Consider the following 26,952-nt stretch of genomic DNA (forward strand, 5'->3'; position numbering starts at 1 on the left):
GGCAACCACCACCATAGCAACCAGCTCCGTGCCCACTGGCACCACGGCAACCACCACCATAGGAACCGGCACCGACCCCACTGGCACCACGGCAACCACCACCGTAGCTACCGGCTCCGCCCCCACTGGCACCACGGCAACCACCACCGTAGCTACCGGCTCCGCCCCCACTGGCACCATGGCAACCACCACCGTAGCTACCGGCTCCGCCCCCACTGGCACCACGGCAACCACCACCGTAGCAACCGGCTCTGTGCCCACTGGTACCACGGCAACCACCACCGTAGCAACTGGCTCCGCCCCAACTGGTACCATAGCAACCACCACCGTAGCAACTGGCTTCGTGCCCACTGGCACCACGGCAACCACCACTGTAACTACCGGCTCCGCCCCAACTGGTACCACGGCAACCACCACTGTAGCAACCAGCTCTGTGCCCACTGGCACCACGGCAACCACCACCATAGCAACCGGCTCTGCCCCCAGTGGCACCACGGCAACCACCACCATAGGAACCGGCACCGCCCCAACTGGCACCACGGCAACCACAACCATAGCTACCGGCTCCGCCCCAACTGGTACCATGGCAACGACCACCGTAGCAACTGGCTCCGCCCCCAGTGGCACCACAGCAACCACCACCATAGGAACTGGCTCCGTGCCCACTGGGACCACGGCAACCACCACCATAGCAACCGGCTCCGTCCCCACTGGCACCACGGCAACCACCACCGTAGCAACCGGCTCTGTGCCCACTGACACCACGGCAACCACCACTGTAGCAACCAGCTCTGCCCCCAGTGGCACCACGGCAACCTCCACCGTAGCAAGTGGCTCCACCCCCAGTGGAACCACGACAACCAGCCCCATAGCAACTGGCTCTGCCCCCACTTCTGGGTCTCCAGCCCCCTCTGTGACCTCATCAACTCTGCCAGGTGCGTCACCCATGGATGTGGAGGTGGCTGGGATCTTCCCCTCCCGCCATGTCCCCGGATCCCCGGGGCAGGTGGCTCCGTGGGGACAGACCCCCTAACTCCCTGCCCCCCAGAGGCCCCTGGGGCCGGGCCCATTGGGTGGTGGTTTGACCGGACGCTCCCCCCCACAGGCACCTCCTTCCCATGCCCCCCGAACGCCCACTATGAGGCCTGCGGCCCAGCCTGCCCCCCGCGCTGCGACGACCCCCAGCCGAGCTGCGACCTGCCCTGCCAGCCGAGCTGCCAGTGCGACCCAGGGCACCTGCTGAGCGGGGAGCGCTGCGTCCCCACCGCCGACTGCGGCTGTTTCTACAACCACACCTACCTCCAGGTCAGCCCGGACGCCTGGGTTCTCTCCCCGGCTCTGGGAGGGAAATGGGGGCTGGTGCGTTAGAACAGGGGGGGCTGGGAGCCCGGACTCCTGGGTTCTCTCACCTGTGTCTGTTTGTCCCTAGCCTGGTGAGGTGATCTACGCTGACGGCTGCCAGGAGATCTGCCAGTGTCTCTCTAACAACAACACCCGCTGCTCTGATGCCAGCTGCCGACCCAACGAGCACTGCGTCAGCCATGGGGACGGGGTGCAGGGGTGCTTCCCAATAGGTGGGTTATTGGGGGACCCCCATAGTGGGAGGGCTGGGAGCCAGGACTCCTGGGTTCTCTCCCCGGCTCTGGGAGGGGAGAGGGGGCTGGTGGGTTAGAGCAGGGGGGGCTGGGAGCCCGGACTCCTGGGTTCTCTCCCCGGCTCTGGGAGAGGAGTGGGGGCTGGTGGGTCAGAGCAGGGGGGCGGGGCTGGGAGCCCGGACACCTGGGTTCTCTCCCTGGCTCTGGGAGGGGAGAGGGGGCTGGTGGGTTAGAGCAGGGGGGGCTGGGAGCCCGGACTCCTGGGTTCTCTCCCCGGCTCTGGGAGAGGAGTGGGGGCTGGTGGGTCAGAGAAGGGGGGGCTGGGAGCCTGGACTCCTGGGTTCTCTCCCTGGCTCCGGGAGGGGAGTGGGGGCTGGTGGGTAGAGCAGGGGGGGCTGGGAGCCCGGACTCCTGGGTTCTCTCCCCGGCTCTGTGAGAGGAGTGGGGGCTGGTGGGTCAGAGCAGGGGGGGCTGGGAGCCCGGACACCTGGGTTCTCTCCCCGGCTCTGGGCGGGGAATGGGGCCTGGTGCTTAGCCCTGGCTGCCCCCAGACTCCGCGACCTGCGTGGCGTCGGGCGACCCCCACTACACCACCTTCGACAAGAGGAAGTTCGATTTCCAGGGCACCTGCACCTACGTGCTGGCCCAGCCCTGCAACGCCAGCCTGGCCCCGGCCCCCTTCGCCGTCCGCGCCGCCAGCGAGCACCGGCACGGCCACAGCACCGTCTCCTACGTCCGGGCCGTGGTCCTGGAGCTGCCCGGGGCCACCGTCGGCCTGCTCAAGAACCGCGTGGTGCAGGTACGGAGCCCGGGGCGCTGGGGGGCAGGGAGCGGGGCGGGGGGCTCAGCAGGGGGCGCTCTCCCCTGGCAGGTGGGGCTGGCCCCAGGGCGGCGCTGTGGGGCAGGGAGCGGGGGCACTAGGGGGCGCTGTGCTGCAGGCAGCCGCCTCACCCCAGAGGTGGCTGCATCCCAGCACCAGGCCGGGGGTGGGGGGTCTCTGTCTAACCCCCGGCGTTTGCAGGTGAACGGCTCCCAGGTGACCCTCCCCGCGGTCCCCGCCCCCGGCGTGTCCGTCCGTCTGTCCGGGGCGTTCGCCGAGGTCCGGACGGATTTCGGGCTGGTCGTCCGGTACGACGGGAACCATTACGCCGAGGTCCGGGTCGGCCAGCAGTGAGTATGGGGAGGGGGGGAGGGGTTATGGGGCCAGAGGGCTTGGTGCTCGTGTGGGTCGGGAGGGGGCTATGGCAGTTGGGGGTCCCAGGGGTTGAGGAGGGTCCTGGAAGGGGTTAGTGGGCTCGGATGAAAGCCCGGAAGTGGGGCATGGGGGGGGAGGGTACCGGTGGGGGGGGCTGTTGGGGGGCAGGTGGGGTGGAGGGGGGAGCTGGGGGGTTATGGGGGAACGGGGTGGGCCATGGCTCTGGGGTAGAGGAATGGGGAGTGGGGGGGTTACGGGGGGAAGGGGGTTACGTCTCCGTCCCCCTCTGATGCCAGGTATCGGGGTGCCCTGTGCGGGCTCTGCGGTGACTACAACGGGGACCCCGGCGACGACTTCCGGACCCCGGCGGGGGCCGCGGCCGGCTCGGCCGGGGAGTTCGGGGACAGCTGGGGCGTCGGGAAGTGAGTGACACCCCCTTGTGCCCGTCCACAGCCCCCCCGAACCCCACATGTCCCCACGGCTGCCCCCCATCTCCCGTCCCCCCACTGCCCCCTACACCCCCTCATACCTCCCACCTGCCCCCGACTGTCCCCCATCTCCCATCCCCCCACTGCCCCCTACACCCCCCAAACCTCCCACCCGCCCCCCACTGCCCCCATCTCCCATCCCCCCACGGCCCCCAATACCCCCCAAACCTCCCACCCGCCCCCCACTTCCCCCCATCTCCCATCCCCCCACTGCCCCCTCCACCCCCCAAACCTCCCACCTGCCCCCTACTGTCCCCCATCTCCCATCCCCCCACTGCCCCCTCCACCCCCCAAACCTCCCACCTGCCCCCTACTGTCCCCCATCTCCCATCCCCCCACTGCCCCCTACACCCCCCCAAACCACCCACCTGCCCCCTACTGTCCCCCATCTCCCATCCCCCCACTGCCCCCTCCACCCCCAAACCTCCCACACACGCCCCCCACTGCCCCCCATCTCCTATCCCCCCACTGCCCCCTACACCCCCCCAAACCACCCACCTGCCCACTACTGTCCCCCATCTCACTTCCCCCCACTGCCCCCTCCACCCCCAAACCTCCCACACGCCCCCCACTGACCCCCATCTACTATCCCCCCACTGCCCCCTACACCCCCCCAAACCACCCACCTGCCCCCTACTGCCCCCATCTCCCATCCCCCCCACTGCCCCCTACACCCCCCAAACCGCCCACACGCCCCCCACTGCCCCCCATCTACCATCACCCCACTGCCCCCTACACCCCCCCAAACATCCCTCCTGCGCCCTACTGTCCCCCTTCTCACATCCTCCCACTGCCCCCTACACCCCCCAAACCTCCCACACGCCCCCCACTGCCCCCCATCTCCCATCCCCCCACTGCCCCCTACACCCCCCAAACCACCCACCTGCCCCCTACTGTCCCCCATCTCCCATCCCCCCACGGCCCCCTCCACCCCCAAACCTCCCACACGCCCCCCACTGCCCCCCATCTCCTCTCCCCCACCTGCCCCCTACACCCCCCAAACCACCCACCTGCCCCCTACTGCCCCCATCTCCCATCCCCCCACTGCCCCCTACACCCCCCAAACCCTCCACCCCCCCAGCTACCTCAGTGCCCCCAACCCCCCTACACCTCCACCCCCCGCAAGAGAGCGACTCCCCCCTCCAGCCCACCCCCAGCAGACTCCTGCCCCCCTCACCTCTCTGCTTCCCCCCCCCCCAGCTGCACCCCGACCGGCCCCCCCGGCCCCCCCCAGTGCCCCGCGGACGCGCGGCTGGACTACGAGGGGCCCGGGGCCTGCGGGATCCTGCTGGCCCCCGACGGGCCCTTCGCCCCCTGCCACGGCCAGCTGAGCCCCATGGTGAGTGGGGGGGGGCGGGGAGCTGGGGGGCGGGGGGGCCATGGGGGTGGGAGGGGCTGGGTGGGGGTCGGGGAGGTCATGGGGGGCTATGGGGGTGAGGGGGCTGGGTGGGGGTGGGGGGACCACGGGGGGCTATGGGGGTGAGGGGGCTGGGTGGGGATGGGGGGGGTCGGGGAGGTCATGGGGGGCTATGGGGGTGAGGGGGCTGGGTGGGGATGGGGGGACCACGGGGGGCTATGGGGGTGAGGGGGCTGGGTCGGGGTGGGGGGACCACGGGGGGCTATGGGGGTGAGGGGGCTGGGTGGGGATGGGGGGGGTCAGGGGACCATGGGGGGCTATGGGGGTGGGGGGGGATGGGTGGGGATTGGGGGGCCCGTGGGGGCTGGGGGTTCACCAGGGGCTCATGGGGGGCTGGCACGGGGGGTTCCCTGCCACGCCTCCCCCACGCCCTGCCCCAGAGCGCTGGACCCGGGGGGGGGTGTCCATGGGGGCCCCCCAATAACCCCCCTCCCCCCCAGACCTTCTTCCGGGACTGCGTGTTCGATCTCTGCGCCCTGGGGGGCGACCGGCGCCAGCTCTGCTCCGCCCTGGGCAGCTACGGGGCCCAGTGCCAGACCCACAGCGTCAGCCTGGGCCCCTGGCGCAACCAGACCCTCTGCCGTGAGTGGGGCCGGGGGGGGCTGGGGTCTCGGGAGGGGGGGCGGGGGCCCAGCAGGGGGCGCTGTGCTGCAGAGGGTGGGGGGCACCGTGGGGCAGGGGGCTCTGCAGGGGGCATTGGGGGGCAGGGGGGGACTTGGCAGGGGATGCCGTGGGGCGGGGGCTCGGCAAGGGGCGCCATGGGGCAGGAGGCGGGATGGGGGGCTCGGCAGGGGGCGCCGTGGGGTGGGAGGTGGGGCGGGGGGCACGGCGGGGGGCGCCATGGGGCGGGAGGTGGGGCAGGGGCTCGGCAGGGGGTGCCGTGGGGCAGGAGGCGGGACAGGGGTCTTGGCGGGGGGCGCCGTGGGGCAGGCGGGGGGGCGGGGGGCTCGGCGGGGGGCGCCGTGGGGCAGGAGGTGGGATGGGGGACTCGGCGGGGGGCGCCGTGGGGCAGGAGGTGGGGCAGGGGCTCGGCAGGGGGTGCCGTGGGGCAGGAGGCGGGACAGGGGTCTTGGCGGGGGGCGCCGTGGGGCAGGAGGTGGGGCGGGGGGCTCGGCGGGGGGCGCCGTGGGGCAGGAGGGGGGATGGGGGACTCGGCGGGGGGCGCCGTGGGGCAGGAGGCGGGACGTGGGGGCTCGGCGGGGCGCCGTGGGGGGGGAGGTGGGGCGGGGGGCTCGGCGGGGGGCGCTGTGGGGCGGGAGGCGGGACGGGGGGGCTCGGCGGGGGGCGCCGTGGGGCGGGAGGTGGGGCGGGGGCTCGGCGGGGGGCGCCGTGGGGCGGGAGGTGGGGCAGGGGGCTCGGCGGGGGGCGCCGTGGGGCGGGAGGTGGGGCGGGGGGCGCCGTGGGGCGGGAGGTGGGGCGGGGGGCTCGGCGGGGGCGCCGTGGGGCAGGAGGTGGGGCGGGGAGGGGCTGGGGTATTTACTCCTCTCTCTTCCCCCCCCCACAGCCATGCTCTGCCCCACCCACAGCCATTACGAGCCCTGCGGGCCCCCCTGCCCGGCCGCCTGCCCCGAGGCCGGGGTGAGGGGCTGCCAGGGCCCCTGCCTGGAGGGGTGCTCCTGTGACCCCGGCTTCCTGCTCAGCGGGGGGGGCTGCGTCCCCCAGGGGGGCTGCGGCTGCAGCTACGCCGGGGGGTACCACGAGGTAAGGGGGGGCGCTTGGGTTCGGGGGGGGGCGGAATCGGGGGTCACGGAGGGGTGGGGGGATTTCGGGGGGTCTCTCGGGGGGATTTCGGGGGGTCTCCGGTGACTCGCCCCGTCCCGCTCTCCCCTGCAGCTGGGCGAGGAGTTCTTCGGGCCGGGCTGTGGGTCGCGCTGCCGCTGCGAGGGGGGCAACCGGACCCACTGCCAAGCCTGGCAGTGCCGCCCCACGGAGACCTGCGGGCTGCACAATGGCCTGTACGGCTGCCACCCCACAGGTAACGCCCGCCCCACAGATCCCCCCCCCAGCCCCCGCCCCACAGCGAACGCTCGCCCCATAGATTCCCCCTGCCCCACCAGTAATGCCCACCCCATAGATCCCCCCCAGCCCCCGCCTCACAGATAACGCTCGCCCCATAGATTCCCCCTGCCCCACCAGTAATGCCCACCCCATAGATCCCCCCCAGCCCCTGCCCCACAGCTAACGCTCGCCCCATAGATTCCCCCTGCCCCACCAGTAATGCCCACCCCATAGATCCTCCCAGCCCCCGCCCCACAGCTAACGCTCGCCCCATAGATTCCCCCTGCCCCACCAGTAATGCCCATCCCACAGATCCCCCCCAGCCCCCGCCCCACAGCGAACGCTCGCCCCATAGATTCCCCCTGCCCCACCAGTAATGCCCAACCCATTGTAGCCCCCCAGCCCCTGCCCCACAGCGAACGCTCGCCCCATAGATTCCCCCTGCTCCACCAGTAATGCCCACCCCATAGATCCCCCCCAGCCCCTGCCCCACAGCTAACGCTCGCCCCATAGATTCCCCCTGCCCCACCAGTAATGCCCACCCCATAGATCCCCCCAGCCCCCGCCCCACAGCTAACGCTTGCCCCATAGATTCCCCCTGCCCCACCAGTAATGCCCACCGCATTGATCCCCCCCCCAGCCTCTGCCCCTGCCCCACAGGTAACACCTGCCCCATAGATCTGCCCCGACCCTCCATTGACCCCCCCCAGGATCTCTAAGCCCATCACCCCCACCCGCCCCCCCCCCTTCCACCCACAACCGACCCCCCGGTTCTCTCCCCCTGCAGCCAGCGCCCCCTGCTACGTCTCCGGGGACCCCCACTACCAGACCTTCGACGGCCGCCGGCTCGACTTCATGGGCACCTGCACCTACACCCTAGCCCAGCCCTGCGGCAACTACACGGGTACGGGCCGGGGGGGCGGCCCCGGGGGGGCGCCCGGGGGGGCGGGGGGCGGGTCTCGTTTTCACCCACAGGCTCGTTCGCCAACGGGAGTGACCGGGAGGTGCAACGTCCGCGGGCCACAATCTCTGCTGGTGGCAGCGGTGGGATACGCGGCCGATCTCCCACCAGCCTGTTCAGGGGGGGCCCCCCCGCTGGGCTGCGGGGCAGGGGGCTCCCCTTCGCGTCAGCCCCCCCCCGCTCACCCCGCTCTCCCCACAGGGCCCTGGTTCAGCGTCGAGGGCAAGAACGAGGCGCGGGGCCGCCGGGGCGTCTCCTACCTGCGCGCGGTGCACGTCCGCCTGCCGGGGGCCGGCCTCACCCTGCGGAAGGGCCGGCGCGTCCTGGTGAGACCCCCCCGGACCCCCACAACCCCCCCCCCAGTTATCCACCCGCCCTGCCCCCCCCCATCCACCCACCCTTCCTCCCCGTCTCCCCCCCAGATCAACGGGACGCGGGTGACGCTGCCGGCCAGGCCCACCCGGGACGCCTCCGTGGCCCTCAGCGGCCAGTACGTGGCCGTGGAGACCTCGTTCGGCCTGGCCCTGCGCTGGGACGGGACCCACTACCTGGAGATCCGGGCCCCCAGGTGAGAGCCGGGCTCCCCCCCCCTCAGCTCTGGGGTGCCCCTCACTCCCGACCCGCAGCCCCCCCAGCTCTGGGGTGCCCCTCACTCCCGACCCGCAGCCCCCCCCCAGCTCTGGGGTGCCCCTCACTCCCGACCCGCAGCCCCCCCCCCAGCTCTGGGGTGCCCCTCACTCCCCACCCGCAGCCCCCCCCCCCTCACTGCCATCTCCCCCCCCCGCCCCAGCTCCTACTCCGGCCTCCTGTGCGGGCTCTGCGGGAACTACGACGGGCAGCCCGACAACGACGCCCTGACGCCGGACGGGCGGCCGGCCGCCGACGGGGCCGCGCTGGGGAACAGCTGGCAAACCCCCGACGACGAGGACCCGCAGTGAGTCCCGCTGCCCCCTGCTGGCCGCTGGCCGGGGCGAGGCCGGCGGAACTACCCGCCACGGCGGGAATCCGGGGCCTTTGGAGGGACCCCCCCCGGGCAGGGGGGGCGGCGTGGCAGGGGGGAGAGCCGGAGGGGGAGGGCGGGGGCGGGGAACCCAGCCCTGCCGGGGGGGGGCTGTGATAGATGCTGGGGTCTCACCCCCCCCCCTCCAGGTGCCGACCCGACGTCTCGGACAAGCCCGTCTGCACCCCGGGCGGTGAAATAACGACCAGCTGCGACCGGCTCCGCGACCCCCAGGGGCCTTTCAGGTAAGGGGGGGCTCCGTGCCGCGGGGGAGCAGGGTGCTGGGGGGGCTCTGTGCTGGGGGGGGAGCTGTACTGACTCTCTGCCCCCCCCGCCCCACAGGGACTGTCACAAACTGCTCCCCCCCACCCCCTATTTGGAGAACTGCCTCTTCGACATGTGCCAGTACCAGGGGCTGCAAGAGACCCTCTGCGCCCAGCTCCAGGCCTACACGGCCGCCTGCCAGGCCGCCGGCGCCCCCGTGCACCCCTGGAGGGGCCCCCAGCTCTGCCGTGAGTAGCCAGAACCCAGGCGTCCGGGCTCTCAGCCCCCCGCTGCGCTAACCCACCAGTCCCCACTGACCTCCCAGAGCCGGGGAGAGAACCCAGGCGTCCGGGCTCCCAGCCCCCCCTGCGCTAACCCACCAGTCCCCACTGACCTCCCAGAGCCGGGGAGAGAACCCAGGCGTCCGGGCTCCCAGGCCCCCCTGCGCTAACCCACCAGCCCTCACTCCCCTCCCAGAGCCGGGGAGAGAACCCAGGAGTCCTGGCTCCCAGCCCCCCCTGCTCTAACCCACCAGCCCCCACTGCTCTCCCAGAGCCGGGCAGAGAACCCAGGAGTCCTGGCTCCCAGCCCCCCCTGCTCTAACCCACCAGCCCTCACTCCCCTCCCAGAGCCGGGGAGAGAACCCAGGAGTCCTGACTCCCAGCCCGCCTGCTCTACCCCCCCCGCCCCCACTGCTCTCCCAGAGCCGGGCAGAGAACCCAGGAGTCCTGGCTCCCAGCCCCCCCTGCTCTAACCCACCAGCCCCCCCTCCCCTCCCCTCCCAGAGCCGGGGAGAGAACCCAGGAGTCCTGCCCCCATCGTCACACGGCTCTCTGTGCCCCACAGCTCTGGCGTGCCCGGCGAACAGCTCCTACGCCCTGTGCGCCCAGCCGTGCCCCCCCACCTGCAGCCCGGCCGTGGAGCCCGTCGAGTGCCCGGCCCAGCGCTGCGTGGAGGGGTGCGAGTGTCTCCCGGGCTTCGTGCTGAGCGGGGAGGAGTGCGTGGCAGCGAGCCGGTGCGGGTGCACAGGGCCCGGCGGCGACTACCACCCGGTGAGTGCCGGGGGGCTGGGGGTGGGTGGGGGGGACGGACGGATCTGCGCCCCGTCGCCGGCCTCCCCGTGACTTCGCTCTCCTCCCAGCTCGGCGAGGGCTGGTACAACGCGGCGTGTAGCGAGAGATGCACCTGCCAGGGCCAGGACGACATCCGGTGCCAGCCAGCCCGGTGCCAGCCCCAGGAGCTGTGCCAGCGGCGGGAGGGCGAGTACGGCTGTTACCCCACCGGTGAGAAATGCGCCCACCTCTGGGGCGGGGCGGCCGGTTACCCGGGGACCCCTCGCCCGGCGCTGAGACGCGCCCACCTCTGGGGCGGGGCGGCCGGTTACCCAGGGACCCCTCGCCCAGCACTGAGATGCAGCCACCTCTGGGGCGGGGCGGCCGGTTACCCAGGGATCCCTCGCCCGGCGCTGAGACGCGCCCACCTCTGGGGCGGGGCGGCCGGTGACCCGGGGACCCCTCGCCCGGCGCTGAGATGTGCCCACCTCTGGGGCGGGGCGGCCGGTTACCCGGGGACCCCTCGCCCGGCGCTGAGATGCGCCCACCTCTGGGGCGGGGCGGCCGGTTACTCCGGGACCCCTCGCCCGGCGCTGAGATGCAGCCACCTCTGGGGCGGGGCGGCCGGTTACTCCGGGACCCCTCGCCCGGTGCTGAGATGCGCCCACCTCTGGGGCGGGGCAGCCGGTGACCTGGGGACCCCTCGCCCGGCGCTGAGATGCAGCCACCTCTGGGGCGGGGCAGCCGGTTACCCAGGGACCCCTCGCCCGGCGCTGAGATGCAGCCACCTCTGGGGCAGGGCGGCCGGTGACCCGGGGACCCCTCGCCCGGCGCTGAGATGCAGCCACCTCTGGGGCGGGGCGGCCGGTGACCCAGGGACCCCTCGCCCGGCGCTGAGATGCAGCCACCTCTGCGGCAGGGCGGCCGGTGACCCAGGGACCCCTCGCCTGGCACTGAGATGCAGCCACCTCTGGGGCGGGGTGGCCGGTTACCCGGGGACCCCTCGCCCGGCGCTGAGACGTGACCACCTCTGGGGCAGGGCGGCCGGTGACCCAGGGACCCCTCGCCCGGCGCTGAGATGCAGCCACCTCTGGGGCGGGGGCCGCGGCGGCTGCGTGTAACGGCTGCTCCCCGCAGGCTGGGGGGGCTGCGTGGCGGCGGGGGACCCCCACTACACCACCTTCGACGGGCGGCTCTTCCACTTCATGGGCACCTGCAGCTACACCCTGACACGGACCTGCAACGCCAGCGCCGGGCTCCCCGGCTTCTCCGTGGAGGCCGCCAACGAGCACCGGGGGGCCAGCACCCGGGTCTCCTACGTCCGCGCCGTGGCTGTGGAGGTGTTCGGCCACCGGGTGGCGCTGCTCAAGGGGCGCCGAGTGATGGTGAGTCCCCCCCAGTCCCGCCCCACATCCCCCCCCCAGCCCTGCCGGTGCCCCTCACTCCCGACCCGCAGCCCCCCCCAGCCCTGCCGGTGCCCCTCACTCCCGACCCGCAGCCCCCCCCAGCCCTGCCGGTGCCCCTCACTCCCCCCTCTCTCCCCGCAGGTGGACGGGCAGCGGGTGACCCTGCCGGTGGCCCTGGCCGGGGGCCGGCTCGAGGTGCGGCTCAGCGGTGGCTACGCTCTGCTGCAGACGGACTTCGGGCTGCGGGTTCGCTACGACGGGAGCCAGCGGGTCGAGGTTCTGGCGCCGTCGTCCTACGCCGGGCGCCTCTGCGGGCTCTGCGGTGAGTGCGGCCCGGACGCCGGGGTCCCCTGGTGCCCCCCGTCCCGCTCGGACGCCTGGGTCCCATCGTCCCCGGACGCCGGGGTCCCCTGGTGCCCCCCGTCCCGCTCGGACGCCTGGGTCCCCTGCTGCCCCCGTCCCGCTCGGACACCTGGGTCCCAAAGTCCCCGGACACCTGGGTCCCCTGGTGCCCCCGTCCCGCTCGGATGCCTGGGTCCCCTGCTGCCCACTGTTCTGCTCGGACGCCTGGGTCCCATAGTCTCCGGACACCTGGGTCCCCTGGTACCCCCTGTCCTGCTTGGACACCTGAGTCCCCTGGTCCCCGGATGCCTGGGTCCCATCCCGGCCTCACTCCTCCATCCCACCTCCCCTTCCAGGGAACTACAACGGGCAGAGCTCCGACGACAACCTCATGCCCAACGGCACCTCGGCCGACACCGACGCCGACCGCCTGGGCGAGAGCTGGGCAGTGCCGGGTGCCAGCAGCCCCGGGTGAGTGCGGCAGGACTCCTGGGTTCTCTCCCCAGCTCTGGGAAGGGAGTCGGGGCTGGTGGGTCAGAGCAGGGGGGCCTGGGAGCCAGGACTCCTGGGTTCTCACCCCGGCTCTGGGAGGGGAGCGGGGGCTGGTGGGTTAGAGCAGGTGGGCTGGGAGCCAGGACTCCTGGGTTCTCTCCCTGGCTCTGGGAGGGGAGTGGGGGCTGGTGGGTCAGAGCAGGGGGGGCTGGGAGCCAGGACTCCTGGGTTCTCTCCCTGGCTCTGGGAGGGGAGTGGGGGCTGGTGGTTAGAGCAGGGGGGCTGGGAGCCAGGACTCCTGGGTTCTCTCCCTGGCTCTGGGAGGGGAGTGGGGGCTGGTGGTTAGAGCAGGGGGGGCTGGGAGCCAGGACTCCTGGGTTCTCTCCCCGGCTCTGGGAGGGGAGTGGGGGCTGGTGGTTAGAGCAGGGGGGCTGGGAGCCAGGACTCCTGGGTTCTCTCTGCAGCCCAGAGGAGGTGTCTCTGTGGAGGGGTGACCCTGGGGGGGGGGTTTGCCTGGCACTGACTTTCCTCTCGTGCCCCAGCTGCACCAACTCTGGGGATCCGGGCGAATGTGACCCAGAGATCGACCTGGAAGCTCAGAAGCCGACTAGCTGTGGAGCCCTGACGGACCCCCAGGGTGAGAGTCCGGGGAGGGTCTGGGGGTCAGGACTCTGGGAGGGGAGTGGGGGCTGGTGGGTCAGAGCAGGGGGGCTGGGAGCCAGGACTCCTGGGTTCTCTCCCTGGCTCTGGGAGGGGTGTGGGGGCTGGGGGGTCAGAGCAGGGGGGCTGGGAGCCAGGACTCCTGGGTTCTCTCCCTGGCTCTGGGACGGGAGTGGGGGCCGGTGGGTCAGAGCAGGGGGGGCTGGGAGCCAGGACTCCTGGGTTCTCTGCCCTGCTCTGGGACATGGTGGCTGAGGGGTGCGGTTCCCTTGCTCACGCCCCGTCGGCCTCTCTCGTTCCCAGGCCCCTTCGCCCCCTGCCATGGGGCCGTGCCCCCCGCGGATTCCTTCAAGAGCTGCCGCTACGACCTGTGCGGCACCGGGGGCGAGACGACCGCCCTCTGCTACGCCCTGCAGTCCTACGCCGACCGCTGCGCCCAGGCCGGGCTCCCCCTCGCCTGGAGGAACAGCAGCCTGTGCCGTAAGCAACGCCCGGACGCCTGGGTTCTCCCCCCGGCGCTGGGAGGGGAGTGGGGGCTAGTGGGTCAGAGCACGGGGGGCCTGGGAGCCAGGACTCCTGGGTTCAATTCCCAGATCAAAAACTTTGTGGGCAGGTCCTGGCTATATCCCAGGGCACCGGCTGCCCCGCCCCAGAGGTGGCTGCATCTCAGCGCCAGGCGAGGGGTCCCTGGGTAACCGGCCGCCCCGCCCCAGAGGTGGGCGCATCTCAGCGCCGGGCGAGGGGTCCCTGGGTAACCGGCCGCCCTGCCCCAGAGGTGGCTGCATCTCAGCGCCGGGCGAGGGGTCCCCGGGTAACCGGCCGCCCCGCCCCAGAGGTGGCCGCATCTCAGCGCCGGGCGAGGGGTCTCTGGGTAACCGGCCGCCCCGCCCCAGAGGTGGCCGCATCTCAGCGCCGGGCGAGGGGTCCCTGGGTCACCGGCCGCCCCGCCCCAGAGGTGGCTGCATCTCAGCGCCGGGCGAGGGGTCCCCGGGTCACCGGCCGCCCCGCCCCAGAGGCGGCTGCATCTCAGCGCCGGGCGAGGGGTCCCTGGGTAACCGGCCGCCCCGCCCCAGAGGTGGCTGCGTCTCAGTGCCGGGCGAGGGGTCCCTGGGTCACCGGCCGCCCCGCCCCAGAGGTGGGCGCATCACAGCGCCGGGTGAGGGGTCCCCGGGTAATCAGCCGCCCCGCCCCAGAGGTGGCTGCATCTCAGCGCCGGGCGAGGGGTCCCCGGGTAACCGGCCGCCCCGCCCCAGAGGTGGCCGCGTCTCAGCGCCGGGCGAGGGGTCCACGTCTCAGCCCCGTGTCTCTTCTCCCCCACAGCCTTGATCTGCCCCCCTGGCAGCACCTACACCCCCTGTGCCAGTCCCTGCCCGTCCAGCTGCACCGACCCGGGGGCGCCCAACAGCTGCCCGGCCCTGCCCTGCGTGGAAGCCTGCGCCTGCAACGACGGCTACGTCCTCAGCGGGGAGACCTGCGTCCCCCTGAGCCAGTGCGGCTGCAGCGACACGGACGGGCGGTACCACCCGGTGAGGGGTGGGGTAGTGGTTAGAGCAGGGGGGGCAGGGAGCCAGGACTCCTGGGTTCTCTCCCTGGCTCTGGGAGGGGAGTGGGGGCTGGTGGTTAGAGCAGGGGGGGCTGGGAGCCAGGACTCCTGGGTTCTCTCCCCGGCTCTGGGAGGGGAGTGGGGGCTGGTGGGTTAGAGCAGGGGGGGCTGGGAGCCAGGACTCCTGGGTTCTCTCCCCGGCTCTGGGAGGGGAGTGAGGGCTGGTGGGTCAGAGCGGGGGGGGGCTGTGAGCCAGGACTCCTGGGTTCTCTCCCCAGCTGCTCACTGGGGTCCCCGCTCCCCCAGGTGGGCGAGAGCTGGATGGCAAACCAGAACTGCACCGAACGCTGCACCTGCTCCAGCGCCAACAACATCAGCTGTGAGCCCTGGAGCTGCAGCCCCGTGCAGCAGTGTCGGCTGGAGGACGGGCTGCTGGGCTGCCAGGACACAGGTAGGTGCCACCCCAGAGCTGGGCGCATCTCAGCGCCGGGCGAGGGGTCCCCGGGTAACCGGCCGCCCCGCCCCAGAGGTGGGCGCATCTCGACACGCCTGTCTCACCCCAGCTCTTGTCTCCCCCAGGGGTGGCCTCCTGCCACGTGGCCGGGGACCCTCACTACTTCACCTTCGATGGGGCCATGGTGACCTTCCTGGGCACCTGCACCTACACCCTGGTGACCGTGTGCCGCGGGGACGGGCGCCTGGAGCCCTTCAACGTCACGGGCAAGAACGAGGAGCGGGGCCGGCCCGAGGCCTCCTACCTGCGCCTGGTGCACGTGGAGATCGGCGGGGCCCGCTTCACGCTCATGAAGAACCGACGGGTGCTGGTGAGAGGCGGGGAGGGGGGTAGGGAAAGCGGGTCAGGGAGTGGGGAGCTGGTGGGGGCAGGGGAAGAGGGCGGGTGGAAGAGGGGTCCCTGGGTCACCGGCCGCCCCGCCCCAGAGGTGGGCACATCTCAGCGCTGGGTGAGGGGTCCCTGGGTCACCGGCCGCCCCGCCCCAGAGGTGGCCGCATCTCAGCGCCGGGCGAGGGGTCCCTGGGTAACCGGCCGCCCCGCCCCAGAGGTGGGCGCATCTCAGCGCCGGGCGAGGGGTCCCTGGGTCACCGGCCGCCCCGCCCCAGAGGTGGCTGCATCTCAGCGCTGGGCGAGGGGTCCCCGGGTCACCGGCCGCCCCGCCCCAGAGGTGGGCGCATCTCGGCTGCATGGGGAGGGGGAGGGGGGCTGTTTCGAGGGAGGGGCTCCCGTGACCCTGTGACCCCGGCTGTCCCGCAGGTGGACGGGGAGCGGGTCCGCACCCCGGTGCTGGGCCGGGTCCCCGGCGTCTCCGTCAGCACCAGCGGCGTCTACACGGAGCTGCGGAGCCGGGCCGGGCTGCTCGTCCGCTTCGACGGGAACCAGCACCTGGAAATCCAGCTCGCCGGCGTCTACTTCGGCCAGGTGAGCCTGGCCCCGCCCCCGTGGGCGGAGCCCCATGCCTGGCCCCGCCCCCAGAGGCCTGGCCACGCCCTCATGGCCTGGCCCCGCCCTCATGGCCTGGTGCCGGACCCCAGCCGTCTGCTGACCCTTGCCCCCTATGACCCGTAACCCAGTGGGGGTGGGACTGACCCTTGACCCCCCCCGGTCACTCTGACCCCTGACCTCTGTCCCCTCCCCCCCCCCCCCAGGTCTGCGGCATGTGTGGGAATTACAACAACCGGAGCCAGGACGACCTGGCCCTGCCCAGCGGCCGCCCGGCCGCCAACGCCACCGACTTCGGCAACAGCTGGCGGGCGCCCGGCGACCCCGACCCGGGGTGAGGGGCGGGCCACTGGCGGGGGGGGGGGCGCCTGGGCTGGACCATTGACTGCGGAGGGGGAGCCCTGGGCTGGGCCATTAAAAGTATCTGGGAGGGGGTGTGGGCTGGACCATTCACTGTGGGAGGGGGGCTGGGTTGGACCATTGACTGTGGGAGGTGGAGCCTGGGCTGGACCATTCAGTGCAGGGGGACCCTGGGCTGGGCCATTGACTACGGGAGGGGGAGCCCTGGGCTGGACCATTGACTGGTATCTGGGAGGGGGCATGGGCCGGACCATTGGCCGTGCCAGGGGAGGTCCCTACACCGAACCATTGCCTGTCTGTGTTGGGGGCCTGGGTTGGACCATTCACTGGTGTGGGGGGATGGACTAGACCATTGCCTTGGGGTGGATGGGATGGACCATTGATTGCAAGGGGGGCCTGAGCTGAGCCACTGACTGGTGTCGGGGAGGGGGTCTGGACCAGACCATTGACCATGGTGCGGGGGGGGGGGGGAAGGTACCTGCCTCAAACCATTAATTGGTGGCGGGGAGCGGGACCTGGGCTGGACCATTCACTGGTGTGGGGGGATGGTGGATTACACCATTGACTGAGGATGGATGGGCTGGACCATGGACTGCAGGGGGGGAGCCTGGGCTGGGCCATTGAAGGGGGATGAGGTGCAGGGGCCTGGGTTGGACCATTCACTAATCTGGGGGGGGGTGGACTAGACCATTGATTGGGGATGGATGGGCTGGACCATTGACTGGGAGGGGGGAAGGGTTAGACCATTGACTGGAGGGGGAGTGGTTTAAACCATTCCCTGGGCGCGGGGGTGGAGCCTGGTTCAAACCATTCACTGGGGAGGGGGAGTGATTGCTTTGCACCCCGTCCCCACTCACCCGCGTTGTCCCCGCTGCCAGCTGCCAGCCGGACAACCGCGAGGACCTGGCCCCCCGCTGCAGCCCGCAGGAGAAGGAGCGCTTCCTCGCCCTGTGCCGGGAGATCCTCTCCCCCAAATACCAGGCCTGCCACGGGCTCCTGGACCCCCAGCCCTTCGTCCAGAGCTGCCTCTTCGACATGTGCGAATACCAGGGCATGGCCTCCACCCTCTGCGACATCCTCCAGGCCTACGCCGAAGCCTGCAAGAGCCAGGGCCTGGCCGGCCTCTCCTGGAGAAACAGCACGTTCTGCCGTAAGAGCCCCTGCAGGCGTCCAGCTCGGCCAATTTCCCGAGTTTGCAGCCGGATTCACCACGTTTTTTGCTTGGGAATTTCCTTAGTTGTTTTTTTTTTTTTAAAGCTAGATTCACTATTATCGGCTAAGTTCCTTGGCGGTTCAGACTTCCTCCACTTCTGCTTAACTTCCGCCAAATTCACGACCTCGGCTTTTGGGTTCGGTGGTTCGTTTTCGCCCTTGAAAAATCACCGTCCGTTTTTCCTAGACTCACAACGTTTTTTGTTTTGGTCCGGGACTGTCCTTTCTTTTCCAGCCAGGCCCCTCCCAGGTGCTCCGGGAACTTCCGTAGCGTTTCAGCCATTCCCGCAAAGATTTTTAGCCACGTTCACGAAAGCCAGTTTGTTGGGCTGGTGAATTTTTAGCCAATTCTGCTCCAGTTTTCATCTGGGAATTTCGTTTCTTTTCCATTCGATCCTGCAGCGGCGCGACGTGGTTTTGTCTGGGAACCTTCCTTCGCGCGTCCCGATTAGCCACGTTCACATCTCGATGCCTGGGATTTTCCTTCGTGTAACCAGGACAACAAAACGGTTTGGGCTGGGAATGTCCTTAGTGATTTTGCCCAGAGATATTTCTGTAGCGTCACAAAGTTTTTTTGGCTGGAAATTGCCTTCGTTTTTTTCCATAGTTTAACTAGCATCGAACCGAGGTTTTCTGGCCAGAAATTTCCTTCGTTTTTCCCTAGAAATGTCTATAGTTTAACCAGCGTCACAAAGTTTTTGAGGGGCTGAGAATTGTCTTATTCTTTCCCATAGTTTAACTAGTGTCAAACCGAGGTTCTCTGGCCAGGAATGTCCTTAGTTTTTTCCCATAGATATTTCTGTAGCCTCACAAAGTTTTTCGGGGCTGAGAATTGTCTTATTGTTTTCCATAGTTTAACTAGCGTTGGACCGAGATTTTTCTGGCCAGAAATTCCCTTCTTTTTTTTCCCATAGAAATCTCTATAATTTAACTAGCATCACAAAGCTTTTTTGGGGGGTGGGGGCTGAGAATTGCTGTATTTTTTCCCATCGTTTAACCAGCGTCACCAAGTTTTTTGGGGCTGGAAATTGCTGTATTTTTTCCCATCGTTTAACCAGCGTCACCAAGATTTTGGGGCTGGAAATTGCTATATTTTTCTCCCTAGTTTAACTAGTGTCGAACCGAGGTTTTCGGGCCAGGAATTCCCTTCGTTCTTTCCATAGATATTTCTAGAGTTGAACTAGCATCACAAAGTTTTTGGGCCTTAAAAATTCCCCGACTTTAATCTTGTTTAAAAAAACTACGGAAATTCCCAGGAGGACAAAAAAAAACTTCGTGAAAGGAACCCCCCCGAAACCGACTTTCTTGTGTCTCTCCCTCCTCCAGCCCTGCCGTGCCCCCCGCGCAGCCACTACACCGAGTGCGCCCCGCCCTGCCCGGCCACCTGCTCCGACCTCTACGCCCCGGCCAGCTGCCCGAGCCCCGCGGCCTGCGTGGACGGCTGCGCCTGCGACCGCGGCTACGTGCTCAGCGACGAGACCTGCGTGGCCATGGGGGAGTGCGGGTGCCTGGATGACCGGCAGGGCTACCATAGCGTGAGTGCGGCGGGCGGGCGGGGGGGGGGGGGCGGCGGGGATGCTGCGCGGATCCGGGGGGAGCGGGAGGCGGGATGTGACCCCCCCTGCGTCTGCTTTTCCAGGCCGGGGACGCCTGGCTGAGCAGCGACTGCCGCGAACGCTGCGCCTGCCTGGCGAACGGTAGCGCCTCCTGCCAGCTGTTCCAGTGCCCGGCCGGGTCCCGCTGCAGCCTCAGCCGCGCCGGGGTCCGCTACTGCCAACCCACCGGTGAGTGACGGGTGGGGGGGGGGAGTGCAGCCTGGGGGGGATTTGGGGAGATCCGGGCAGTGGGGAGGGGGGTGGGGGGGATTTGGGGAGATCCGGGCAGTGGGGAGGGGGGTGGGGAGCGCAGGCTGATGGGGGACACCCCGAAGCCCCCCCCCACCCCCCCCTCGCCCTTCTCCCAGAATTCCACGCGTGCACCATCTCCGGCGACCCCCACTACCGCACCTTCGACCGCTACGTCTACCACTTCCAGGGCCGGGCCACCTACGCCCTGACGGCCACCCTGCCCACCCTGCCCCCGGCCCTGCCCCCGCTGAGCGTCTCGGGCCGCAACCGGCGCTGGGTCGCCCGCCACCGGGTCTCCTTCCTGCGCGAGGTCTACGTCTCGGTGTACGGCCACCGGGTCACCATGATGGAGGGCTGCAAGCTGGCGGTGAGCACCCCGGAGAGCCGGCCGCCCCGCCCCAGAGGTGGGCGCATCCCAGTGCCGGGCGAGGGGTCCCTGTGTAACCGGCCGCCCCGCCCCAGAGGTGGGCGCATCTCAGCGCCGGGCGAGGGGTCCCTGGGTAACCGGCCGCCCCGCCCCAGAGGTGGCTGCATCTCAGCGCCGGGCGAGGGGTCCCCGGGTTACCAGATCTTCTCTCCATTCTGTGCCGCCCCCAGGTGAACGGGCTGCGGGTGATCCCCCCGTTCCAGCCCACGGAGGGGCTCAGTATTACGCAGAGGGGACGCAGCCTCTTTCTGCAGACGGACTTCGGCCTCTCGGTCTCTTTCGATGGCCGGGACCACTCAGGTAAGATGGGAGATGGGGGCCTGTCCCCTCTGGGGGGCGCCGGCTCCCCCCCAGCCCCAGGGCAGGGACTGGCTGGCTCGGGGGGGCGGGGAATGGGGCAGAGGCCTGTCCCCTCTGGGGGGCGCCGGCTCCCACCCGGCCCCAGGTCGGGGACTGGCTGGCTCAGGGGGGCAGGGAATGGGGCAGGGGCCTGTCCCCTCTAGCGGGCACCGGCTCCCCCCTGGCCCCAGGGTGGGGACTGGCTGGCTCGGGGGGGCGGCCAGGGGGCCTGGTTTCGGGGAGGGGGGGCTGTGTCTGTACTGATCTGCCCCCCCCCCCAGAGATCGTGCTCCCGGCCACGTTCCGGACCCACGTCGGGGGGCTGTGCGGGAATTACGACGGGCGCCGGGACAACGAATACACCAAGCCGGACGGCAGCCAGACCCGCAGCCCCACCGTGTTCGGGGAGAGCTGGGCCCTCAGTGCCCCCTGGGGCCGGGCGCTGGGCCTGCCGGAGCCCCCCCGGGCCAGGTGAGACCCCCGGCACGTGGGGCCCCCGGGAGTGGGTCTCTGCCCTGCCCCCGGGAGTGGGTGTCTCTCCTCCCCCCGTCCGTGGGTCTCTGACGGTGTGTCCCCCCCCCAGGCGAGCGGCGCCGGAGGCCCCCCCGGAGTCGGGGTTCGAGGCTCAGTGCACCCCGGCCCAGCTGGCGTCGGTGAACGGGACGCGGCTCTGCGGGGCCCTCGGCGACCCCCAAGGACCCTTCCAGGCCTGCCACGGCGAGCTGGGCCCCGGCCCCTTCCAGGAGTGGGTACCCGCGCCCGGGGGGCGTGTGTGTGTGTGCGACTGTGTGTGTGTCCTGCTGGGTCTGTGTGTGTGTGTGTGTGTGTGTGTGTCCTGCTGGGGGTGTGTGTGTGTGTGTGTGTCCTGCTGGGTGTGTGTGTCCTGCTGGGTCTGTGTGTCCTGCTGTGTGTGTGCGAGTGTGTGTGTGTGTGTGTGTGTGTCCTGCTGGGTGTGTGTGTGTGTGTCCTGCTGGGTGTGTGTGCGACTGTGTGTGTGTGTGTCCTTCTGGGTGTGTGTGTGTGTCCTGCTGGGTGTGTGTGTCCTGCTGGGTCTGTGTGTCCTGCTGTGTGTGTGCGACTCTGTGTGTGTGTGTGTGTGTGTGTGTGTGTGTGTGTGTGTGTGTGTGTGTGTGTGGCCTGCTGGGTCTATGTGTGTGTGTGTGTGTGTCCTGCTGGGTCTGTGTGTGTGTGTGTGTCCTGCTGTGTGTGTGTGCGACTCTGTGTGTGTGTCACGCTGGGTCTGTGTGTGTGTGTGTGTGTCCTGCTGGGTCTGTGTCTGTGCGTGTCTGTGTGTGTGTCCTGCTGGGGGTGTGTGTGTGTGTGTGTGTGTCCTGCTGGGTCTGTGCGTGTCTGTGTGTGTGTCCTGCTGGGTCTGTGTGTGTGTGTGTGTGTGTCCTGCTGGGTGTGTGTGTGTGTGTGTCCTGCTGGGTCTGTGTGTGTGTGTGTGTGTCCTGCTGGGTGTGTGCGACTGTGTGTGTGTGTGTGTGTGTCCTGCTGGGTGTGTGTGTGTGTGTCCTGCTGGGTCTGTGTGTGTGTGTGTGTGTGTCCTGCTGGGTGTGTGTGCGACTGTGTGTGTGTGTCCTTCTGGGTCTGTGTGTGTGTGTGTGTGTGTCCTGCTGGGTGTGTGTGTCCTGCTGGGTCTGTGTGTGTGTGTGTCTCCTGCTGTGTGTGTGCGACTGTGTGTGTGTGTGTGTGTGTGTGTGTGTGTCCTGCTGGGTGTGTGTGTGTGTGTGTCCTGCTGGGTCTGTGTGTGTGTGTGTGTGTGTCCTGCTGTGTGTGTGTGTCCCCTGCTGGGTCTGTGTGTGTGTGTGTGTGTGTCCTGCTGGGTGTGTGTGTCCTGCTGGGTCTGTGTGTGTGTGTCCTGCTGTGTGTGTGTGACTGTGTGTGTGTGTGTGTGTGTGTGTGTGTCCTGCTGGGTCTGTGTGTGCGTGTCCTGCTGTGTGTGTGCGACTGTGTGTGTGTGTGTGTGTGTCCTGCTGGGTGTGTGTCCCCTGCTGGGTCTGTGTGTGTGTGTGTGTGTGTCCTGCTGGGTGTGTGTGTCCTGCTGGGTCTGTGTGTGTGTGTCCTGCTGTGTGTGTGTGACTGTGTGTGTGTGTGTGTGTGTGTGTGTCCTGCTGGGTCTGTGTGTGCGTGTCCTGCTGTGTGTGTGCGACTGTGTGTGTGTGTGTGTGCGTGTCCTGCTGTGTGTGTGCGACTGTGTGTGTGTGTGTGTGTGTCCTGCTGGGACTGTGTGTGGGTGTGTGTGTGTCTCTGTGTGTGTGTCCCGCTGGGTGTGTGTGTGTAGCTCTCTGTGTTCCTGCCCTGCCCTGGGGGGTGTTGTGCTGGGCAGAGCTATTTGGGAGGTGGGGGGTTGTGCCACATTCTGGGGGTGTTGTGGGGTGTGGGGATATTGAGTAGCACCGGGGCTGTCGTGTCACAGTGGGGGGTTGTGTTGTGTTATGGGGGGGTTGTGTTGTGTTGTCTCTAACCCCCCTCCCCGCCCCGCGCAGGAACTGCGTCTACGACGTCTGCGCCGTGTACAACAACTCGGAGCTTCTGTGCGACAGTTTCAGCGTCTACGTCCAGAGCTGCCAGGGCCTGGGGCTGGCGCTGCCCGGCTGGAGGGAGGCCACGGGCTGTGGTACGGCCGGTGCCCCTCACTCCCGACCCGCAGCCCCCGGCCCGGCCGGCGCCCCCCACTCCCGACCCGCAGCCCCCGGCCCGGCCGGTGCCCCTCACTCCCGACCCGCAGCCCCCCGGCCCGGCCGGCACCCCTCACTCCCAACCCGCAGCCCCCGGCCCGGCCGGTGCCCCTCACTCCCGACCCGCAGCCCCCGGCCCGGCCGGCGCCCCCCACTCCCGACCCGCAGCCCCCGGCCCGGCCGGCGCCCCTCACTCCCAACCCGCAGCCCCCGGCCCGGCCGGCGCCCCCCACTCCCGACCCGCAGCCCCCGGCCCTGCCGGCGCCCCTCACTCCCGACCCGCAGCCCCCGTCCCTGCCGGTGCCCCTCGCTCCCGACCCACAGCCCCCTGCTCGGCCGGCGCCCCTCACTCCCGACCCGCAGCCCCCGGCCCGGCCGGTGCCCCTCACTCCCGACCCGCAGCCCCCGGCCTGGCCGGCGCCCCTCACTCCCGACCCGCAGCCCCCGGCCCGGCCGGCGCCCCCCACACCCGACCCGCAGCCCCCGGCCCGGCCGGTGCCCCTCACTCCCGACCCGCAGCCCCCGGCCCGGCCGGTGCCCCTCACTCCCGACCCGCAGCCCCCGGCCCGGCCGGGGCCCCTCACTCCCGACCCGCAGCCCCCCCTGATCGGCGTCTCTCCCCCCAGCTCTGGCCTGCCCGGCCCACACCACCTACCAGCCCTGCATGACGGCCTGTCCCGCCAGCTGCGCCCACCTGGCCGCGCCCGCGTCCTGCGACGCCCCCTGCCTGGAGGGCTGCGCCAGCGACCCCGGCTACGTCCTCAGCGGCCTCGACAGCGTCCCCTACAGCCAGTGCGGCTGCACCCAGCACGGCCACTACTACCAGGTGCGCCGGAGCCCGGACGCCTGGGTTCCCTCCCAGCGCTGGGAGGGGCGTGGGGGCTGGTGGGTCGGAGCAGGGGGGGCTGGGAGCCAGGACTCCTGGGTTCTCTCCCCGGCTCTGGGAGGGGAGTGGGGGCTGGTTGGTTAGAGCAGGGGGGGCTGGGAGCCAGGACTCCTGGGTTCTCTCCCCGGCTCTGGGAGGGGAGTGGGGGCTGGTGGGTCAGAGCAGGGGGGGCTGGGAGCCAGGACTCCTGGGTTCTCTCCCCGGCTCTGGGAGGGGAGTGGAGGCTGGTGGGTTAGAGCAGGGGGGCTGGGAGCCAGGACTCCTGGGTTCTCTCCCCGGCTCTGGGAGGGGAGCGGGGGCTGGTGGGTCAGAGCAGGGGGGGCTGGGAGCCAGGACTCCTGGGTTCTCTCCCTAGCTCTGGGAGGGGAGCTGGGGCTGGTGGGTTAGAGCAGGGGGGGCTGGGAGCCAGGACTCCTGGGTTCTCTCCCCGGCTCTGGGAAGGGAGTGGGGGCTGGTGGGTTAGAGCAGGGGGGGCTGGGAGCCAGGACTCCTGGGTTCTCTCCCCGGCTCTGGGAGGGCAGTGGGAGCTGGTGGGTTAGAGCAGGGGGGGCTGGGAGCCAGGACTCCTGGGTTCTCTCCCCGGCTCTGGGAGGGGAGTGGGGGCTGGTGGGTTAGAGCAGGGGGGGCTGGGAGCCAGGACTCCTGGGTTCTCTCCCCGGCTCTGGGAGGGGAGTGGGGGCTGGTGGGTCAGAGCAGGGGGGGCTGGGAGCCAGGACTCCTGGGTTCTCTCCCTGGCTCTGGGAGGGGAGGGGGGCTGCTGGGTTAGAGCAGGGGGGGCTGGGAGCCAGGACTCCTGGGTTCCGTGCAGTTGCTGACTCCCCCCCCCCATCAGATCAATGACACGTTCCTGACGGCTGACTGCGCCCAGCGCTGCACCTGCCTGGAGACGGGGGCCCTGCGCTGCGAACCGGCCGGCTGCGTCGAGCCCCTGATCTGCGCCGTCGCCAACTACACCCAGGGCTGCTACCGCGGTGAGGGGGGAGCCGGGGGCCCGGAGCCCAGCCGCCTCCCTCCCGAGCTGGCGAATCTCCCCTGGCCCACAGCTGTGCAGGGGCCATGACACACGGTGGCCAATGTATTGACTGCCTCTGTGCTTGGCTGCGAGGGGGAGATCATAGGATGGGACTGGGGGGGTGGTGCTTACAGTGTGGGGAGGGGCTGGGAGCCAGGACTCCTGGGTTCTCTCCCCGGCGGTGGGAGGGGAGTGGGGGCTGGTGGGTTGGAGCAGGGGGGGCTGGGAGCCAGGACTCCTGGGTTCTCTCCCCGGCTCTGGGAGGGGAGTGGGGGCTGGTGGGTCAGAGCAGGGGGGGCTGGGAGCCAGGACTCCTGGGTTCTCTCCCCGGCTCTGCGGGGGGAGTGGGGGTGGTGGTTAGAGCGGGGGGGCTGGGAGCCAGGACTCCTGGGTTCTCTCCCCGGCGGTGGGAGGGGAGTGGGGGTGGTGGTTAGAGCAGGGGGGGCTGGCAGCGAACCCCCCCATCTCTCTCTGTCTCCGCAGCCAGCCCGTGTCTCAGCAGCCCCTGCCAGAACGAGGGCTGGTGCCAGGAGGCGGCCGGCGGGTACGAGTGCCACTGTGCCGAGGGCTACGCGGGGGGGCTCTGCGAGCGGGTGACGGCCGACGCGGCCCCGGAGGCCCCGGCCCCGCCAGGTAGGGGCTCTGCCCTGGCACCGTCCCGCCCTGGGGCCGGGGAGACGCTCCCTGGCCCCCCCGGCGCCCCCCGGCTCGGCTCAGCTCTGTCTTCCCTCCGCCCGCAGGTCACCTCACCGCCATCCTCGTGGGCGTCCTCGTCCCCCTGGCGCTGATCGTCCTGGTCGTCGCCGGCGTCTGCCTCTGCCGACGGAGACAGCGGTGAGCGTCCGGGGGGGGGGGGGAATGGGGCAGGGGCCTGTCCCCTCTGGGGGGCGCCGGCTCCCACCGGCCCCAGGGCGGGGACTGGCTGGCTTAGGGGGGCAGGAAATGGGTCCTAACCCCGCCGTGGGGTCCCCTCTCTCCCCCGCAGGCGGACGTCTCGCAGAGGACGCAGGAGCAGCATCCCAGTGACGGCAGCCCTGGGTGAGACGGGGGCCGGGTGTGTGGAGGGTCAGACGGATGCGCGGGAAAGATGGGGGTCCAGTCGGCCCCCCCTAGCCTCCCCCAGACATGCCCCGTCAGAAACAGGATTCACCACCACTACCTGTTCCACACGGCTGGTAACCGGCCGCCCCGCCCCAGAGGTGGCTGCATCTCAGCGCCGGGCGAGGGGTCCCCGGGTAACCGGCCGCCCCGCCCCAGAGGTGGCTGCATCTCAGCGCCGGGCGAGGGGTCCCTGGGTAACCGTCCGCCCCGCCCCAGAGGTGGCTGCATCTCAGCGCCGGGCGAGGGGTCCCCGGGTAACCGGCCGCCCCGCCCCAGATGTAGCTGCATCTCAGCGCCGGGCGAGGGGTCCCTGGGTAACCGGCCGCCCCGCCCCAGAGGTGGGCGCGTCTCAGCGCCGGGCGAGGGGTCCCTGGGTAACCGGCCGCCCCGCCCCAGAGGTGGGCGCGTCTCAGCGCCGGGCGAGGGGTCCCTGGGTAACCGGCCGCCCCGCCCCAGAGGTGGCTGCATCTCAGCGCCGGGCGAGGGGTCCCTGGGTAACCGGCCGCCCCGCCCCAGAGGTGGCTGCATCTCAGCGCCGGGCGAGGGGTCCCTGGGTAACCGGCCGCCCCGCCCCAGAGGTGGGCGCGTCTCAGCGCCGGGCGAGGGGTCTGTCGGTGACTGTTTCTCTCTCTCTCCTGTAGGCCAGGGGGACCCCGTGAACCCCGGCACTGATCGCATCACCCGGTTCTGAGGCCCTGCCCCTCTCCCGTGACGGCTCAGCCCTGTGACGGGGGGCAGGCGTGGGGGCTGCCGGCACCGGACATTGCACCCCAGTGGCGACGGGCACCTCCTGAGGCCGGACTCCTGGGTCCTTTCCCTGGTGTCACCCCATCCCGTCCGTCTGTCCTGCGGGCTGGGCCCTGTTCTAGGAATGAGAATAAATTTACACTTCTAGTAGCTGGGATTGATTCTGGTGTCTGTCCGTGTCCCCCCCTCCCCCCCCCGTCCTCTCCAGACACCCCACTGGGAGCCCGGACTCCTGGGGGGAGTGGGGGCTGGTGGGTCAGAGCAGGGGGGGCCGGGAGCCAGGACTCCTGGGTTCTCTCCCCAGCTCTGGGAGGGGAGTGGGGGCTGGTGGGTTAGAGCAGGGGGGGCTGGGAGCCAGGACTCCTGGGTTCTCTCCCCGGCTCTGGGAGGGGAGTGGGGGCTGGTGGGTCAGAGCAGGGGGGGCCGGGAGCCAGGACTCCTGGGTTCTCTCCCCGGCTCTGGGAGGGGAGT

At 70.4% G+C, this 26,952-nt stretch overlaps 1 protein-coding gene across 1 annotated transcript; it reads left to right on the forward strand.

The window, feature by feature from the left end:
* Window positions 1–26,574, forward strand: LOC123357944 (IgGFc-binding protein-like). Its single transcript, XM_045000815.1, has 42 exons — window positions 1–935; window positions 1,106–1,305; window positions 1,430–1,574; window positions 2,147–2,394; window positions 2,617–2,765; window positions 3,087–3,212; window positions 4,479–4,617; window positions 5,136–5,277; window positions 6,200–6,396; window positions 6,529–6,670; window positions 7,481–7,597; window positions 7,856–7,980; window positions 8,077–8,222; window positions 8,445–8,588; window positions 8,804–8,899; window positions 8,997–9,166; window positions 9,765–9,970; window positions 10,060–10,201; window positions 11,108–11,355; window positions 11,518–11,698; window positions 12,075–12,189; window positions 12,753–12,847; window positions 13,174–13,350; window positions 14,191–14,396; window positions 14,720–14,864; window positions 14,993–15,237; window positions 15,684–15,848; window positions 16,076–16,203; window positions 17,108–17,379; window positions 18,768–18,976; window positions 19,081–19,225; window positions 19,405–19,655; window positions 19,886–20,015; window positions 20,336–20,525; window positions 20,638–20,799; window positions 22,544–22,674; window positions 23,362–23,561; window positions 24,454–24,592; window positions 25,117–25,266; window positions 25,374–25,467; window positions 25,619–25,671; window positions 26,376–26,574. Exons 1-42 carry the CDS (start codon window positions 179–181, stop codon window positions 26,423–26,425), a joined length of 7,272 nt encoding a protein of 2,423 aa, XP_044856750.1. The 5' UTR covers window positions 1–178; the 3' UTR covers window positions 26,426–26,574.
* The last annotated feature ends 378 nt before the right edge of the window (window positions 26,575–26,952 follow it).

The sequence above is a fragment of the Mauremys mutica genome, unplaced genomic scaffold, assembly GCF_020497125.1.
Source record: "Mauremys mutica isolate MM-2020 ecotype Southern unplaced genomic scaffold, ASM2049712v1 001260F_np12_obj, whole genome shotgun sequence".
NCBI lineage: Eukaryota > Metazoa > Chordata > Testudines > Geoemydidae > Mauremys > Mauremys mutica.

Excerpts from the sequence above, each read along its gene's own strand:
- LOC123357944 (XM_045000815.1), top strand. The coding sequence starts at position 179 with ATGGCAACCACCACCGTAGCTACCGGCTCCGCCCCCACTGGCACCACG. Across the intron at positions 22,675-23,361 it reads GAGGGAGGCCACGGGCTGTG|CTCTGGCCTGCCCGGCCCAC; the intron begins GTACGGCCGGTG and ends CTCTCCCCCCAG. Across the intron at positions 24,593-25,116 it reads CACCCAGGGCTGCTACCGCG|CCAGCCCGTGTCTCAGCAGC; the intron begins GTGAGGGGGGAG and ends CTGTCTCCGCAG.